Source organism: Biomphalaria glabrata, chromosome 5, assembly GCF_947242115.1.
Source record: "Biomphalaria glabrata chromosome 5, xgBioGlab47.1, whole genome shotgun sequence".
NCBI classification, from domain to species: Eukaryota; Metazoa; Mollusca; class Gastropoda; family Planorbidae; genus Biomphalaria; species Biomphalaria glabrata.
Window position 1 is genome coordinate 18,370,289 of NC_074715.1, and position 17,724 is coordinate 18,388,012.

At 36.7% G+C, this 17,724-nt stretch overlaps 1 protein-coding gene across 1 annotated transcript; it reads right to left on the reverse strand.

Moving 5' to 3' along the window:
* Positions 1-5,965: 5,965 nt before the first annotated feature.
* On the reverse strand, positions 5,966-17,722 carry LOC106077819 (uncharacterized). Its single transcript, XM_013238523.2, has 4 exons — positions 17,568-17,722; positions 9,369-12,174; positions 8,419-8,522; positions 5,966-7,861 (listed from the first exon to the last, which is right to left on the reverse strand). Exons 2-4 carry the CDS (start codon positions 11,556-11,558, stop codon positions 7,456-7,458), a joined length of 2,700 nt encoding a protein of 899 aa, XP_013093977.2. The 5' UTR covers positions 11,559-12,174; positions 17,568-17,722; the 3' UTR covers positions 5,966-7,455.
* Positions 17,723-17,724: the final 2 nt, after the last annotated feature.

Consider the following 17,724-nt stretch of genomic DNA (forward strand, 5'->3'; position numbering starts at 1 on the left):
GCAGTTTCTTGAAGACAGTGTCATTAATGGGTTGTTGTTCTTCTGATATAGCGGATTTCTTTGAAGTTTCTCCCCTAGCTAATCGCGGATACAGCATACAGGATACAGCATACAGGATACTGGATAATCCTAAAATGTGTTAGTAGGCTATATGATCAATTAGACTACCTCTATTGTTTTCGTAAATGTCTAGTTCATTTCATCTCTACTGTACTCGTATAAACCGGCTCAAACCCGAAACTTTCCAATTTAGTTTCGTAGGACGGATAACAGAGACATCTTCTTGGAGTAACTCTTGCAGAAAAGTTCCAGCATTGTTTGTTCTTTTCTACCTTTCCTACGCGTGTCCCTAGGTCAGTCTGATTCAGACAATCCATTCCATGTTCTAATCGCTTTAAATGAAAAGGAGAGTCTACACTATCCTGGTCTAGCATATAGAGAAGGGAATGTGCCTTTATCTTGGTATCTTTTTGAGTATTTCATTAGGTTTTGTTATGTAATTGAAGATAATAGTTTAATCCCTGAAGGGTTTTTGAATTTAGTGATTTTACTAAAGGTGTTAGGCCTACTCTAATCTAATACACTTCAGAATGGCTTCAATCCTAAAATAACGAGACTTGTCCCCTTGTAGAGCTAGATTTAAATTTACAGATTTATTTTTGAACATTATTAGGATTTGAGTGGCGGAACAGGTAGAAAAAATAGAAAACTGATTCATGGGAGGTAATAGATTCAAAATTGTATGCATCACGATCACAACAGTTGCCTCTCTTGTTACCTGTTGGTGACCTTACCAATGTAATGCTGACCTGACCTAGCCTCGCTTTGGCAGGAGGGACGTTTGTAAAAGGGAAATAACACACGAACAGCATTAGAATCAGAATTGATGTATTGTATTTAGAGCAGTGGTTCTCAAACTTTTTGCGTTAACGGAACATTTTGAACATTCTTAGCATGTAACGGAACACTTGGCTTATTTTCTAGAGAGATTCATTCACGTTGGAATGACGATTGTGTTGAGAAGATGTATTTTTGTCTCGAGTCCAATGGCTTGGCTAGTCCAAATAGGCTGCAGCCTTTGGAAAATGCTCCCTGCCTTTCCTATTCGGCACGCTACATCATGGTAAGCATCTCCATCATTTGTTATGATGCTGCCAAGGTACGTGAACTTGTCCAGCTCTTCAAGCTTTAACTCGCCAAGTCTGAAGGGGACACCCTTTGCCTTATATCCCACTCGCATAATTTTAGTCTTATCCAAGTTAATGCGGAGGCCAATTTTGGGTGCCTCTCTGTCTAGGCTCTCCGTCATTTCTTGAATGCATTTATTTGTAGCCCCGAGTAGTGCAACATCATCAGCAAAGTCCAAGTCCGTCAATCGGAGTTGTTCATGCCATGGAATACCAAAGGCAGTCTGGTTCATTGCTCTCCTCATTATGTAGTCGATGGCTAGGAGGAAAAGGAAGGGAGATAAGATGCACCCCTGTCTCACACCTGTCTCGATTGTAAAAAAACTCTGTTGTTCCCTCTTCTGTTTTAATGCAGCAACTAGACTGACTGTAAAGGTGTCGTAGGATCTGGACGAATTTTTCTGGGATACCGTATTCTCTAACTATTTTCCATAGTGATTCTCGGTGGACACTATCAAACGCTTTTTTGAAGTCCACAAAACTGATTGTTAGCCGTTGTTGGTACTCAAGACTTTGTTCTATGATATTTCGTAAAACGAAAATCTGCTCTGTACATGATCTGCCTCTTCGGAAACCTGCTTGTTCTTCTCTGAGCCTTTCATCTACAGACTGTTGAAGCCGTCTCAACAAAACAGTGCTGAAAACTTTGCCTGGGACAGAGAGGAGAGTAATGCCCCTCCAGTTGTTGCAGTCTGCCAAGTTGCCCTTTTTCGGAAGCTTTACAATCACTCCCTTTTGCATGTGAGACGTGGAAGTCATCTGTCAAAATTGAGAAAAGACTAAATGTGGCTCAACAGAGATGGCTGAGACGGATTTTGGGAGTCAGTTACACAGACCGGATCTCAAACAAGGAAATCCTATGCCGAACTGGAAGTCGAACACTTAGTGAGGTTGTGACTGAGCGTCGCATGAGGTTTGCGGGACATGTTCTACGTCAAAATGAATTACGCACACCAAGAGTTGCGATAACATGGAAGCCAAAACGAGGAAAGCGCAAACAGGGACGTCCTCGTATTACCTGGCGACACACCTTCATGGAGGACCTCAGAACAGTGGACACCAGGAGGGAGGAGGCTTCAGACATTGCCAGTGACAGATCATTATGGAGACAGCTTGCCGCCCAATGCGCCGAAAGGCGCGGGAGGACCTAAGTCTAAGTCTAAGTCATTCACGTGGTGGTCAATGCTTTGTGAAACCACTGAGGACTCACGTGGAACACAGTTTGGGAAACACTGATTTAGAGAGCTTAGATAACGTGAAAGAGAGAACAAGAGATCGAAAGAGAAGAAAGAGATAGTGCAATAGAAAACAAGATTAAGAGAGGGAAATAAAGAAAATGAGAGATACAGAAATAAAGAGATAAGGAAAGAGAAAGAGGGAGGAGGGAAAGAATTAGAGAGAAAAAGAGAAAGAAAGAAAGAGAGAGAGAGAGAAAAAGAGAGACAGAAAGAAATATAGAGAAAAAGAGAAAGAAAGAAAGAGAGAGAGAAAAAGAGACAGAAAGAGAGAAAGAGAAAAAGAGACAGAAAGAAAGAGAGAAAAGAGACAGAAAGAAAGAGAGAGAGAAAAAAAAAGAGACAGAAAGAAAGAGAGAGAAAAAGAGACAGTATGAAAGAGAGAGAGAAAAAAAAAGAGACAGAAAGAAAGAGAGAGAAAAAGAGAGACTGAAAGAAAGAGAGAGAAAAAGAGACAGAAAGAAAGAGAGAGAGAGAAAAAGAGAGACAGAAAGAAAGAGAGAGAAAAAGAGACAGAAAGAAAGAGAGAGAAAAAGAGACAGAAAGAAAGAGAGAGAGAGAAAAAGAGACAGAAAGAAAGAGAGATAGAAAAAAGAGACAGAAAGAAAGAGAGAGAAAAAGAGACAGAAAGAAAGAGAGAGAGAGAAAAAGAGAGACAGAAAGAAAGAGAGAGAGAGAAAAAAAGAGACAGAAAGAAAGAGAGAGAAAAAGAGACAGAAAGAAAGAGAGTGAGAAAAGGAGAGACAGAAAGAAATATAGAGAAAAAGAGAAAGAAAGAAAGAGAGAGAGAAAAAAAGAGATAGAAAGAAAGAGAGAGAAAAAGAGACAGAAAGAAAGAGAGAGAAAAAGAGACAGAAAGAAAGAGAGAGAGAGAAAAAAGAGACAGAAAGAAAGAGAGAGAAAAAGAGACAGAAAGAAAGAGAGAGAGAAAAAGAGAGACAGAAAGAAATATAGAGAAAAAGAGAAAGAAAGAAAGAGAGAGAGAAAAAAAGAGATAGAAAGAAAGAGAGAGAAAAAGAGACAGAAAGAAAGAGAGAGAAAAAGAGACAGAAAGAAAGAGAGAGAGAAAAAAGAGACAGAAAGAAAGAGAGAGAAAAAGAGACAGAAAGAAAGAGAGAGAAAAAGAGACAGAAAGAAAGAGAGAGAGAAAAAAGAGACAGAAAGAAAGAGAGAGAAAAAGAGACAGAAAGAAAGAGAGAGAGAAAAAAAAGAGACAGAAAGAAATATAGAGAAAAAAAGAAAGAAAGAAAGAGAGAGAGAAAAAAAGAGACAGAAAGAAAGAGAGAGAAAAAGAGACAGAAAGAAAGAGAGAGAAAAAGAGACAGAAAAAAAGAGAGAGGGAGAGAAAAAGAGAGAAAGAGAGAGAGAGAAAAAGAGACAGAAAGAAAGAGAGAGAGAGAGAAAAAGAGACAGAAAGAAAGAGAGAGAGAGAAAAAGAGACAGAAAGAAAGAAAGAGAAAGAAAAAGAGACAGAAAGAAAGAGAGAGAGAGAGAAAAAGAGACAGAAAGAAAGAGAGAGAGAGAAAAAGAGAGACAGAAAGAAATATAGAGAAAAAGAGAAAGAAAGAAAGAGAGAGAAGAGAGAAGGTTGCTACTATAGAAAGAAGGCATATAAAGGGAGAGAACTGAGAGTTCAAACGAAAGAGAAGTTGAGGAGACAACTATTTCTCATTTAATGTTTTGTTTTTTATTAGACCTTCTCCATCAGTATTCAGAGGTCGTCTGCTAGAGAATGAGGGAGAGAGATAGGAGAGAGAGGGAGAGAGAAATAAAATAATTTTGTCTTTCTTTAAACTCTTAAGTAACGAAATACTGAGAAAAGTCTCTGACCTACAGAAATGAATGAGATCTTTCCTTCTCTGGACCTAGTCCAACTCTTCCTATCACCTCTTGCACCAATGGACAATAAGAATTCACCTTCCGTTCTATTTATTACCCCTACCCCTCTCTGCACTCATTTTATTTTTATTTTGAGGCAACTATTTGAAGAATGTGAACTACTCACGAGTGATGCGGGCTGACAAGTCGAGTCTGGGAATAGACCAAGGGAGACAACTAGAAAACACTTTTGGAGATATCGGAACAATGGCGGTAATAAACAAATCCTGATTTCATCTTAATGACTTTATCAGCAGACGTTTGATTTGTGTAAAGAGGAACACGTCAGTCTGTACTTCCAAACAATCTAGTACTCGTACTTCAAAATAAGGAAGATATAGAAAGTAGTATTTAATTGTAACGAGATTAATTATAATTATACACAATATAATGATTTTATTATTAAGATCTTCTCTTCCTATGATGACAGCATTGAACTAAAGATAATGCTTATTATTAAACAATTGTTCTGCGTAGGAACTCTGTCCCACATGAAGCGAAGTTGTTTTTTTTTCTTAAGTATTTTAAAAATTACTTTGCTTGTTTTATATTTGGGGGGAGGGGGTAATCGAATATGAAATGTAATATAAATAAATAAACACAATCCAACACAACCCTCACTACATTATAACATTAAATTACCATGTTAAAGTTCTTGGCTTTTCAATACCATCGAAAAGTTCTTGGCTTCTCAATACCATGTTAAAGTTCTTGGCTTCTCAATACCATGTTAAAGTTACTGGCTTCTGTAAATCTTGAACTAAATATTGTTGAGATTTTTTAAATGTAAAGATGCTATAAATTATGCCACATCACCAGAAAATGTCTCAATGGACACTGATAAAGGGACTTCAATGAACTGTGTTTCCTTTTCACGAAGCTTGACCTAGGCAGTGCCAAGGAATGAGCATTAATTCATCATAGAAATAATAATGAGACTACAATGAATTTAATTTCTGACGAACCTCGACCCTGTTAGAAAATTACTACTTCATTTGTAAAATAAAAAAGATTATAATGATAGTAATAATAATAATAAACAGGGGAGTCACTAGCCAGTTCAAGTGTTGTGATCTAGATGATCCTGTCTATGAAGATTAAAACCAAGGTTGTCTAAGAAATAGATATTCTGGTCATCTGTTTGTAGACACCAATATTTCGTCTCATACCTGGTGCCTGGTCGAGAGGTTTCTCATGAAGTCCATGGGCATCATATCGTTTGAAGTGCGCATGTCTAAAACCTTACAACAAAATACTCTCATGCACGATCAGTGGAAAGGTGTTCCAGAATATTCGTGTTTTGTCACATCTCAGATTCTGCCACTATCCAAGGAGAAGAAATCAACACTCGTTCATTTATGAATGGAGAATATTGTCTTTCGAGACGGATGGAATCATTTATATATAGAGAGAAATAGCGTTAGATTTAAATAAAAAAAATAGATATGTTTAATAAAAGTTATATAACCCATGTTAAGCTTAACTCTTGTTAGCCTCATAGTTAAAAAAAAACGTGGGTTATCTCTCTTGAATAATTCATCATTTGCTTGGAGATTTACACATAACATCTTAAAGCGCGCACACAGTGACACACACACACATAGTGACACACACACACAGACTGTCACACACACAGATACATTAATGAAAAAAAAAGTATAATGGTGATTGTGTGGTAGAAACATTATTTATTTACTTTGAAGTGTCTTTTTTTTTATTATTTTGATATCACAGATAGTATAACTGCATTACTGCAACTGTATTACCTCAGATGACTTGTTAATAAATTAAGTAAAAAAAAATATTCTAAAATAAACAGACCTCAGGGACATTAAAATACAATATTAGACTACGTTCTAGAAAAAAATATCAGGCTTATCTTCAGGTCCGAAGAGTAATGATGAGTGCAGTATATCACGTGACTACGCAGTCTCAGCTGCGCCCTACATATTTTCCCGCACCCAGCGTAGATTTAAAATATATAATTCTGTATAAACAAACAATATATTGACTCCATTTCAGTCCAAATTTAGAGTTCATTATTAACAATATATATATATATATATATATATAGATAGATAGATAGATAGATAGATTTATAAGAATTTATTTACTATTACATTTCTGTTAAAAATAAATATATCTAACATATATAGGTACAGTATACACATATTTATAATGTGAACAAGTTAAGTAAAGAAACATTCACGTTCTTCACCACACATATTGCTTATAGTGGCTTACACTGTGTGTCATTATTTATATATTGAAACAAAACGACTCTTTAAAAAAGTATCATTAAAACATGTTTTAATAACTTAAAAAAAAATATTTCAGAAAAATGAAATAAAGTTTGACGGTACTACCCGTGAATTAAACCAGTGTTTCCAAAACTTTGTCCCTAATGGAACACTTCGCACAATCTGAGCATTAAATGGAACACATTGTTTATTTTGTTTTTTAGACAGATTGATTCACGTGTCGGCCTACCAGTGAATTATTCCAGAAGTTCGTGGGACACCTATTAAGGCCTCGCGGTACACAGCTTGGGGAATCAGCAATAAATGTCTTTAAGGAATAGGACTATTAATTGTACAAACAGTGTAGAGAAATAAGTATCCCCCTTACCCCAAACGCACACACACACTAACGGAAACATTTTTATTTTAATATTGACAGAACAGGTTTCAAATCTTCTAGCAAAGCCTATAAACACTCGTAATTAGTATGAAAGATTTGCATAGCTGTTAGTTATAGGTTAGTCCTTTCGTTAAAACACAGACAGCAAGTATCATTAGCGTGCAGGTAAAGATACATTAATGTTACTAGTACTGTTGGACGCTGATTTTACATTAGGAATATATTTTGAATGAATCTTGTATGGTGTAGCGTTGACTAATTTGTAATAGTATACGTACAATTTAGTGTCCCAAAATACTCCAGCGTAATCCAGTAAATACGAAATGACCATTAATCCACTAAATAATTATATGCTTGAATGTCACACAACTCGGTGAATGATAACTTAACACGTGTGACATTCAAACAAAAAATCATCCATTATCATGGAAATAATTAGACTTGACATATAAATCTTCACAATAAATAAATCTGTATGTGCCTCAGTATTGAGAATAAAAAAAATAATAATGGAATCAATTCTTTTGTATCCTGTCACAAGAGGGCCACGTCCTGTTGAGCAGCTGACAAAACAGCCTCATCTGTGCCATGACCTTTGGAGAGAATCCCGGACCATCTGTTCCACTGTCTTCCTCAAAGAACGGGTTACGCTTGTAAGAAGGCACATAGTTGGAGACAGGGGACAAGCCGGAAGGCATGTCTTTAGGAGAATGTGTCACGTGAGACTCCAGCGTGTCACAGGGAATACCCGAGACGGCCTTGATGACGTCATCCAGGTACACTTGCGTGTACTGTTGAACCATTAAGGGCACGGGAACATCACTTGACATCAAGGCTAATGTTACTGTTGGTAGGGGAAGCTTGCTCTTCTCACAGTGTATCTTCAGCGAGGGTATATAGCGAAGTGTGGCATCGAAAACCCTTTAAAAAGAAAGATCAGTAACTCAGCATAAAAACATTGGTAGGTTGGGAAGAAGCATACATTTTAATTTCATCTTTTTTTTTTTTTTTAATTACTTTCGTTTATCGCATATTTCATGCTGTAGTGTACGCTAAGTGCGCTTTGGTCGAATCTCATAAGTGGACCAGTTGGGGGGAGGGGTATCTGGAAGAAGGTTTCCGTGCTGCCTCTAGGCGCTCGGCAAACACAACTCAAGCAGGGATTCGAGCTCAAGCCGATTGGTTTATGCCACTCAGCGATACATATTTATCACAGAATTACTTTACTTTACAAAACAAAGATTTGATGTTTCTCTATCCAGTTTTCATCGATATCCTGGATTTCTTGATGTAATCACATAACATCGATAACGACTCAATAGAACCCAAGCAAAATTAACATAAATACACAATTAATAAAATGTTTTTATATCATTTTTTTTCCTGTCCTTAGACGCTAAAAAAATAATTAAAAAAAAATAGAGCATCTGCAATTTTTAAAAAATTGATTAAGGCCAAAATGTTTTCTAAAGAATGACCTTGTTTCCATGCTTGTAGCTTGAGTCTTTAGGTCCAGAACAACAATGATACATCTATACCACAACATTTCATCAGGGTCGAGACGTAAACCACACGGTGACCTCTGGCAATACACACGTGAGAAAACAAAGTTTCAGTAAAAGCATACAAACTAGTGAGATGTTGAAATAACATTTTCGAATACTAGAAAGTATTCTCAATATTGAAATGCATTTATAATTCAAGAAGTTATCCTAAGTACTAGAATGTACACTTGATAATACAAGTGTTAGAAAATGTACAACTCTCACCACAAAGTAACATTGTATATTACATCATTTACGATCTTGCGTAGTTTTAGGGCGTAAATGTTCTTTATGCAACCCACGTTGTTTTTTTAACTTGTCATAAAAATGTATAAAATTATCAAAATGTTCTCTATCATTAACTTGAAAAATGTCTCATCCAAGACATGGGCGCAAATATCCAAGACATGGGCGCAAATAGTCAAGACATTGGCACAAATAGTCAAGACATGGGCGCAAATAGTCAAGACATGGGCGCAAATAGTCAAGACATGGGCGCAAATAGTCAAGACATGGGCGCAAATAGTCAAGACATGGGCGCAAATAGTCAAGACATGGGCGCAAATAGTCAAGACATGGGCGCAAATATCCAAGACATGGGCGCAAATAGTCAAGACATTGGCACAAATAGTCAAGACATGGGCGCAAATAGTCAAGACATGGGCGCAAATATCCAAGACATGGGCGCAAATAGTCAAGACATGGGCGCAAATATCCAAGACATGGGCGCAAATAGTCAAGACATGGGCGCAAATATCCAAGACATGGGCGCAAATAGTCAAGATATGGGCGCAAATAGTCAAAACATGAGCGCAAATAGTCAAGACAATACTTGATGTAACAAAATTAAAATGTTAAAGTTAACTAGTAATGATTATACTTACATCTCGGTTACACTTGACTTTTAAATTGTAGGTAGTTTTTAGTAACCTCTTGAGTTCACGTGATTTCGCCTCTACAACTGACATCTGACCTTCTTCAGCAGGGTCAGTGTCGTCGTATAAAATCAATAGATCTAAATAGTCAGTCTGAGCCGTGTTGTTTGGATCACATGCTTCAACGGTACTTTGAAACTGTAGATCTAGCACATGATGAAACAGGTCGCTGGGATTCGTGTCTTTGAGCTGCAGACTTGCTGCCGCCGAATACAGATTCACTTTGATCTGTAAAGTTACTTTGTCGGCCGTATCCAAAAATTCAACTTGTGGAAGAAACAGATTTAAAAACGCGAGAGCCATTGTATACTTTCTCAAAGCTAAATAACTTTGTATGGCTCTATCAAAAATGTCTGGATCTTTAAACTTTTCTGTATCGTGTAGTCTTAAATCTTCTGTCAGTTTGAAAACATTTTGATGCTGGCCGCAGATGTCCAATAATTGAAAAAGCCTTTTTTCATGGGGATTTTCTTTAGTACAATTAGTCCTTACTTGTAAATAAGCCTTCCATATATTAATTGTATAAAGATGTGGAGATTTGGAAATATAACTTGCTGCTTGAATGATAGCAGTCATGAAGTTCTCTATCGCCTTTTCCTTCAAATCCTCTTTATCTGTCACAGACAAAGTTTTCAGAGAATTGCATAAACTGTTCACTTCAGGAGATGCTTGAGATTCACAGCTTTTTAAAAATGTTTGTTCATATTTCACCTCACGAGGAGAATCTGAATTATAAATGATGTGCCTTTTGGGAGTGTGTTCAAGATCAACCTCTGAATCTGTGACTATAGCTTCGTTGGCTTCATATTCGCGAATGGAACAAAAAATTCGAGCGAATACTTCTGATGGAGTGCACTGATCATCTGCTATATAATACATGGCCAGGTAACAGAGTCCAATCTGTTCGTATGCTGAAACTATGTTGGCATGCTCAGCATCTTCACTGTTCACGTTGTCTTTAGATAAATATTGAGCAATCCTAATGACTTCTGAGAATTGTTCTATAGCGTCTTCGAAAAGACCACACGATTTTAAGAACTGACCATAATTAAACATAGCGGGAATATTGTCTTTTAACGAAATTTCAACTCCTTTTCTATAGCATTCTATCGCTTTCTGGACGTCAACTGAAGCAAAATCTAAAAATACGCTTTTAGGGTCATGACTTATACTTTTCCACCGCAAACCCAGCTGATCAGTTTGCATACGTCTGGCGCGTTTCCCGTAAGCTATTGCCAGATGATGATAAGCGACAGTATGTGGCATTAAATGGGTGGATTTTTCTAAAACTTGAATGGCTTTATTCCAGTCAAAGCGATGTATAATCCTACCACACTCACACAATACTCGAGAGTCATCGTTGCTGAACTCCAAAGCGAGATCGCAAAGTTTCTTGACGCTCATTGACCTAAATATCGGATGACAGATGTTGAACTCTACATAAGTCTGAAAATGAGCTCGTAGCACTGCCAGTTCGATGTAGGCTCTACCGCGATTGACTGTGTTCGGGTCTGAATCAGCGACAGAGAAGAGCACATCTGCAGTTTTTTCCATGCGTTCGAGAAAAGCAGCCTGGTTAAGGAATTCTGAATTTGCTATTTTGGGATGCAGTGACCGCCGGCATGTGATTCCAAGCTCTAGCTTAGCATTCCAATCTTCTGGCTTAGCTTGTAAATACTCAGTGTATAGCTGTATAGCTTGAGATAAATTCATTGGCCCTCCAATTTTCTTATACGCAAAAGCTAGCTCTAACGTAGCCTGTGTCTTAAGGGAATCATAAGAGCGTCCTGATTTTAGCTTTTCTAGTGTACTCAAACACTGTAAGGCCCTTGAGACTTTTTTATACCAATGCATTATGTAGGCTGTGTTTGCTAATGATATTATATTTTCACTTTGAGAAAGACGTTCGCAAAGTTCTGAAGCTTTTTCTCTCTTGTCAAGTTTATGATAAATCCAAAGTAGCAGGTTCATTTTTCGGGGGTCCTCAGTTTTAGAGTTATTGATCTCCAATTCAAGTCTCTTTTTTCTTTCTTTTAATCTGAATTTCTTCACATGTTTGAAGTCTAAGTGGAAAGTGCAAGGGAATACACGGAGACGCTCCACAAAATTTGTTTCCTGTTTTTGCAATACATTCTTCATTCTACTGACCGAGGTACAAAGTTAAAACATTTATTTCATAAAGTTGGGAAACTATTGCAGGTAGGATGTTAAATATAATCCCAAAAACACAGCTCAATGTAGCTTAAAAAATGGACTTCTCAAGAAGTTTGTTTAAAAAAAAAAATCTGGCTGTCTCTTTGCATAGGCCCCTTCGATTTGATGACACAACAAAGTGTTGACATTGTGAGCCAGATAGAAAAAAAAAAGAAGCTTATAAGAATGTATAATTCTGTGTAGATTCTTTTTTTAATTGTTAATTTTAAAAGCAGTAGTTTGTAATGACTGTAGTGTCCGTCTTGTTCAATTGTTTAACCACCATTCCGATGATGGCCACTTGTTATTAATGATGTCTTTTGGGAGATAAATCGTGATCTGTCTTTAGCATTTATAATAGAAGTGCATATTATGTTATTTTATGTTTTGCTGTGTTGGGAAAAAAACCTGTAAAGTCAAATCACATTTCCTTATGTACTGGTCAATACAGTTGATCCTATCCCAAGTTTGACCGCAAGAGAGTCAAGTTCCTTTGTGTTTGTGAGGTCGAAGATTGTAGAAAAGGCACCAAAAAGAATGAACGATTCTAAGAAATCAAGCACTGAAAAAAAGAAAAAAAAATTCTATTATCACACAAATGCAACCATATTTATATAATGTTCGTATTTCATTAATCTTTAAAATAAGCTTATACATTAGACAGAAAAGAACCAGAACCTTTTATTGGTATGTGTGCTTTTGTGTTTTAACTACATTGGAGATTTCTTAGCTATAGTAGACAATGAAAGGTTAACAGGTTCCTGTTTGTCACAAACCGCTCTGTACACGCACCCGTCTCTATGTGTATGTAGCAAAACAACGACAGTCCCCTACCGGTCTGGCTAAGGAATGTTGATCCTAACTGACCTCTCACCCGCCATCATGGCCTTGTTTTATTGTTAATTGTTATCGGTTTCTAAATCTAATTAAATTATTTGTGCTTCTAATATATTTATTGTAATTAAATTATATTTATTTTATTAATGGGTAGGAAAAAACTACCAGCATATCTTATTTTATTGTCACTGTGACGAGGCGACCTGGTCTTTAACGAGGCAGGATGACCTGGGTACTGTGGGGACAAAGCGGCAGTCGGCGTGTGTGATTTTTTTTAATTTTTTTTTTTACCGCAGATGGTCGTACTCCCCTCTCGTTGTTTTTCTAACATTTTAAAAGTTGACATTTACATTTAAGACTATTTGTTTTGTTGGAAGACACGCCCACTTATTGAAATCATTTGGATCCCTTATTTTGTTTTTATTTTCATTGATGTATACATTTATTGGATGATTCGATTAACTCTTTCCCTCCGTTATTATTTTTCCACGTTTAGAAGGAATTTTTCTTTTTGCTCATAACTCTTTCACTCCCCTGTTATGATTAAGCTTCAATAGCTTTGTCGCCTGTTATCAGAAAATGTTTTATTTGGTATAGAATTAAAGGGAAATGCATGCTTTTTTTTATATAACACAGAGTCAAGTTCATAAAATTAAACATTAATTTAATTTAATAAGGTCAAATCAACGATGGTATCGTCGATAAGGAGAGAAAGTGTTAAGTCTTAATAAAGTTCTACGCGCAGTGTTTTTACATCTCATTCATGTGCCCTGTGATCTGATGTGTACGTGCTTAATACACAGATACAACCAAGCTACAAGTAGGGCTGTATATCGCGACAGGATTAAATCACTATAGGTCAAGACATACTTCCATACATACTTCCAACGTCAGCAGGTGGGCCTCCAGAACTAACACAGACAACGTCCATTTGAAACAGGAGCCAGCACAACGCCCGTTTGAAACAGGCGCCAGCACAACGTCCGTTTGAAACAGGCGCCAGCATAACGTCCGTTTGAAACAGGCGCCAGCATAACGTCCGTTTGAAACAGGCGCCAGCATAACGTCCGTTTGAAACAGGCGCCAGCACCACGTCCGTTTGAAACAGGCGCCAGCACAACGTCCGTTTGAAACAGGCGCCAGCACAGCGTCCGTTTGAAACAGGCGCCAGCACAACGTCCGTTTGAAACAGGCGCCAGCACGCTGCTCGCTTTCTGTGACATTTTAATACAATTTATTAACCTTGAACTTGACATTGCTTATTAATATTGACATAAAATATAAAATTATCTCTTTGCCTGTTATGGGAAAGAGCAATGAATGCTCGTGTGACAGAGAACTGCTATCTCCGTCAGCCCCTCTAAATCTTCAAATATTTTACGTTTCGCTGAAGCAATTAACTATAACCCAACACTTTCTTGTTTGAAGAGCATCTAAGGTCAACCGACTATTGTGATGATGAACATTTGAAATGATCTAACGTAAACAATGAGGATTATAAACTAAACATCGCAATATTTCCTAAATATTTTAACTCGTTAAAAAAATCTAAAATGTTTACATTATATTTGAGATTTTTGTTTTCGGTTATTATTACGAAATATTTTGCGGGCCATATATGACTTAAGCTTATTGGCACTCTATACTAATAGTAACTTACCCCACACCTAATTACAGGGGCGGACTGGCTATACGGGCAAACGGGTAAATGTTCGGTGGGCCGGCACCAAATGGGCCAGTCTCATCGCGACCAAAGAAAAAAAAATTTCAATGCAGACAACTTTAAAAAAAAAAAAAAAGTGAAGCAGCAAGACACAGATGTCCGAACACGTTTTCTTGTTTGTTTTTTTTTAATTTATTACAATTAATTTTGTTTGAAATTCAACAAGACTATAAAAACAAATTACACTAGATCTATATACTGTACGTATTATCATTTGCTTCTTCTTCGTTCTCATTTTACATTTGGGAGGGTTCAGATAAATAATCCTAGATCTGAGATGAACTGCGCAGTGGTTTCCAGATCAGGCAGCTCTCCGTAGAGTTTGTGTTCCATAGGAACGTTTTGGGGCCAGAGACTTGTTCGGGCCTCTTGAAATGCAGCTTTGAAGGGCATGGTCAGCATTCTCTAGTGATGCTCCACAAAGTCAGGTTTCGCTCGTCCTGACTTTAAGCTTCCGAAACATATGTTGTTGTCTCATTCAGTTGTGTCCGGTTCTGAGGCGAAAAATTATCATCATTTGCACGACAGGCAATGACTTCATCACTGCTTTAATGTCTTCGAGGTTGAACGAATCATTTTGCTGGTCGCCATGGACGGCTTTGGTTTTTGCTCCTTCCTTTCTCCGTCTTTTGATGGTTGCATTGACAATGTTAACGAAAACAAGGCAAGGAGAGGTTAAGTTAAAAAACATTGATACAACGCAGGAAAAAAATAAGGGCGACAATTTGCTCTTTAACAGTACTTAATAGAAAATAACTTTAACACACACACAGCCGCGAAATTGCAAACCGCCCAACTTATTCACAGTTTAATATGGGTTTAGAGTTCTACTTTCTGCGATTTGTAAAGAAAAAGTAAGTTTTCTTTTTGTTTATTTTTAATTACATAGATCTAAAAGACTACACTTAAGGCTTACAAAAAAAAAATATTTAATTTAACAAAACAAATGTAGACCTAATTTAATCTATATATATCTCTTATTCAAACTTATGCTTAGTATGAAGTCATTATTGACTAACATTCTTAGACTAATTACAATAATTTATATAGCGCTGTTACATCTGATATTTAATGAAAGGAGATTTATATTTTTATTTTAAATAATGGGTCATGATACTTTAAATAAGATTCGCGTTTTTTGTGAATGTGTTAGGACGGAAAAAAGAGCTTTTCAAATAAAGTAAGTGCCTCTCTAACCGGTCTGCGTTCTCTAATCTTTTAATGGAATGGGTTGCTTCAGTCAGCCAGGGAAAAAAAACAATGACTTAACATGTTTTAAGTCACAGATAAACATGCTTGACTAGATTGACACAAGAAATGCTTAGGAAGTAACTGCCTTATTTTTTGAAGAAACGTCAAATAAAATACAGTACGTAATCCTACTCAAGCATACATCCAGTTTTCGATGTGTTATCAAACTTTATATATTTTAAAGAGAATTAGGCTTACACCTATACTATGAAACATGGTCGTAGCCGGGAGAAGGGGTGTTGAAACCAGCACTTGCTTCAGACCTCATTGTCTGAAATGGAAACTTTACTTACTGCCCCAGTGCAGCCAACTTAAGCAAACTACAGTCACCAAATTTCATGAGCGTAGCCAAAATGTGTTTTTGTGGTTACCCTCCCCACTCCAATACAAAAACAAAAGCAAAACTATGGTTACCATCTTCTACCAGTCGCTGGACTCCCTTAATTAAGTGCAGTGAATAGCAGATATTTTTTTTTGAATTTTTTAGCAAAAGAGTAGCAGTCTAATTGCACTGTAGATACCTCAGAATATGCATTTTGAAGCTTAAAATAATGGAAATAATGCTTGCATCCGGGGCGTCGCTAGGGAGCTCAATGCGCTCCCCCAGACTCCCTGGCTGTCCTTGGTGTTTTTTACTGTCTTTCCACTAATTATAGGTAGAGAGTATTCTAGGGTAGAAAAAAATTAGAAAGAAAGATCAGATGTAATAAAGATTAGTTACACACAGACACACACTCATATATAAATATTGGGTCAGGATTTTGTGATTTTACAAACACAAAAGAGATACAAGACACCGATAGCAAAGACAAACAGACACAAACACTCTTTTGTTCCCCTGGCAATCAAATCATTAAATAGAAACAATTTGATATAAACCTTTTTCGTATGTAAATTATGAGTGACCCAGGTGAGAATGTACATTTTTTGTCATAGTTACTATGTTCTGTTTGGTGTAATGTACACATTGTAAGACAAATTTCCCCAAGGACAATAAAGATATATATATATATATATATATATATATATATATATATATATATATATATATATATATATATATATATATATATATATATATATTGCGGAAGTAAGTAAAAAGAAAAATCCCCCACCCCCACCGAAGTAATGCCCGGACCGACTTTGATACCCAGTCCGCCCCTGCCTAATTAGATCTGCTAGATATCAACAAAGCGCATTGAAACGTTTATTAGGTGCGCACCATTCGCAACCGTGCTGAACACACAGCGATGTTAAGACTTAAGAGTGTTAAAGGATTTCCGTCCAGGGATGAAAGAAGAGAGTTAGGAGAATATTATGAGAACTAAGTGTGTATGTGTGTGTGTGTGTGTGTTGTCAACTTGAATATATTTCGTTGAGTTGCTTGACTAGATCTAGATTTACCTCGCTCGTCTTACGCATCGTTTGAGCTGTGTTACACAAGGTGTATAGGCTGTGCTACAAAGTGTGTAGGTTACATTATACAAAGCAGTGTTACACAAAGTGTTAAGCAGTACCAAGACTGTGCTACACACTACACAGTGTGTAGGATGTATTAAGCAACGGTCGGTGTGTAGCTAGTGTGCTAAGAATTGTGTAAGCTGTGTTTATTATGATACAGTGTGTAGCTAGTGTGCTAAGAATTATGTAAACTGTGTCTATTAAGATGCAGTGTGTAGCTAGTGTGCTAAGCATTGTGTAAGCTGTGTCTATTATGATGCAGTGTGTAGCTAGGGCCTTACATATAGCAGTGTTCTGTGGGCGTTAAACCAACTCTAGGCTGCTTTACGCAGTTTGTGTAATGTGTATTGTGTGTATTATTCAGAGGCTCGAGTGTTCAATAAATTGCAGGGTGTGTTAGTGTATAAGCTGCGTGTTACGTAGAGTGGCTGTTACACAGTTCTTATTACAGTTAAACCAAGCTTTGTTAACTGTATTATTAAATTGTTATATCAAACATATAAAAAGAACCCTAAGATCTAATGTAAATATGTAGATCTAGCTTTAGATCTAGACTCTAATTTTTAAATAAAATATACATAATCATAATAATGGATTTTATGGTAAGATGATAAAGATAGATCTACTTATAATCTAGACTCTAGACCTAGACATTTAATAGATTAGAAAGAGGTCTCTCTTACCTTAATCACGTTCTGGTTAAATAATATAACAATTGACATTTATCCTTAGATAGGTTAACAACTATCTAGATCTAGTATCTAAAACTCTGTTACTGTCAACATGTCTACACAGCCCTTACTAAGTATCGGTATCCAAAAGCTTAGAAACCACAACACT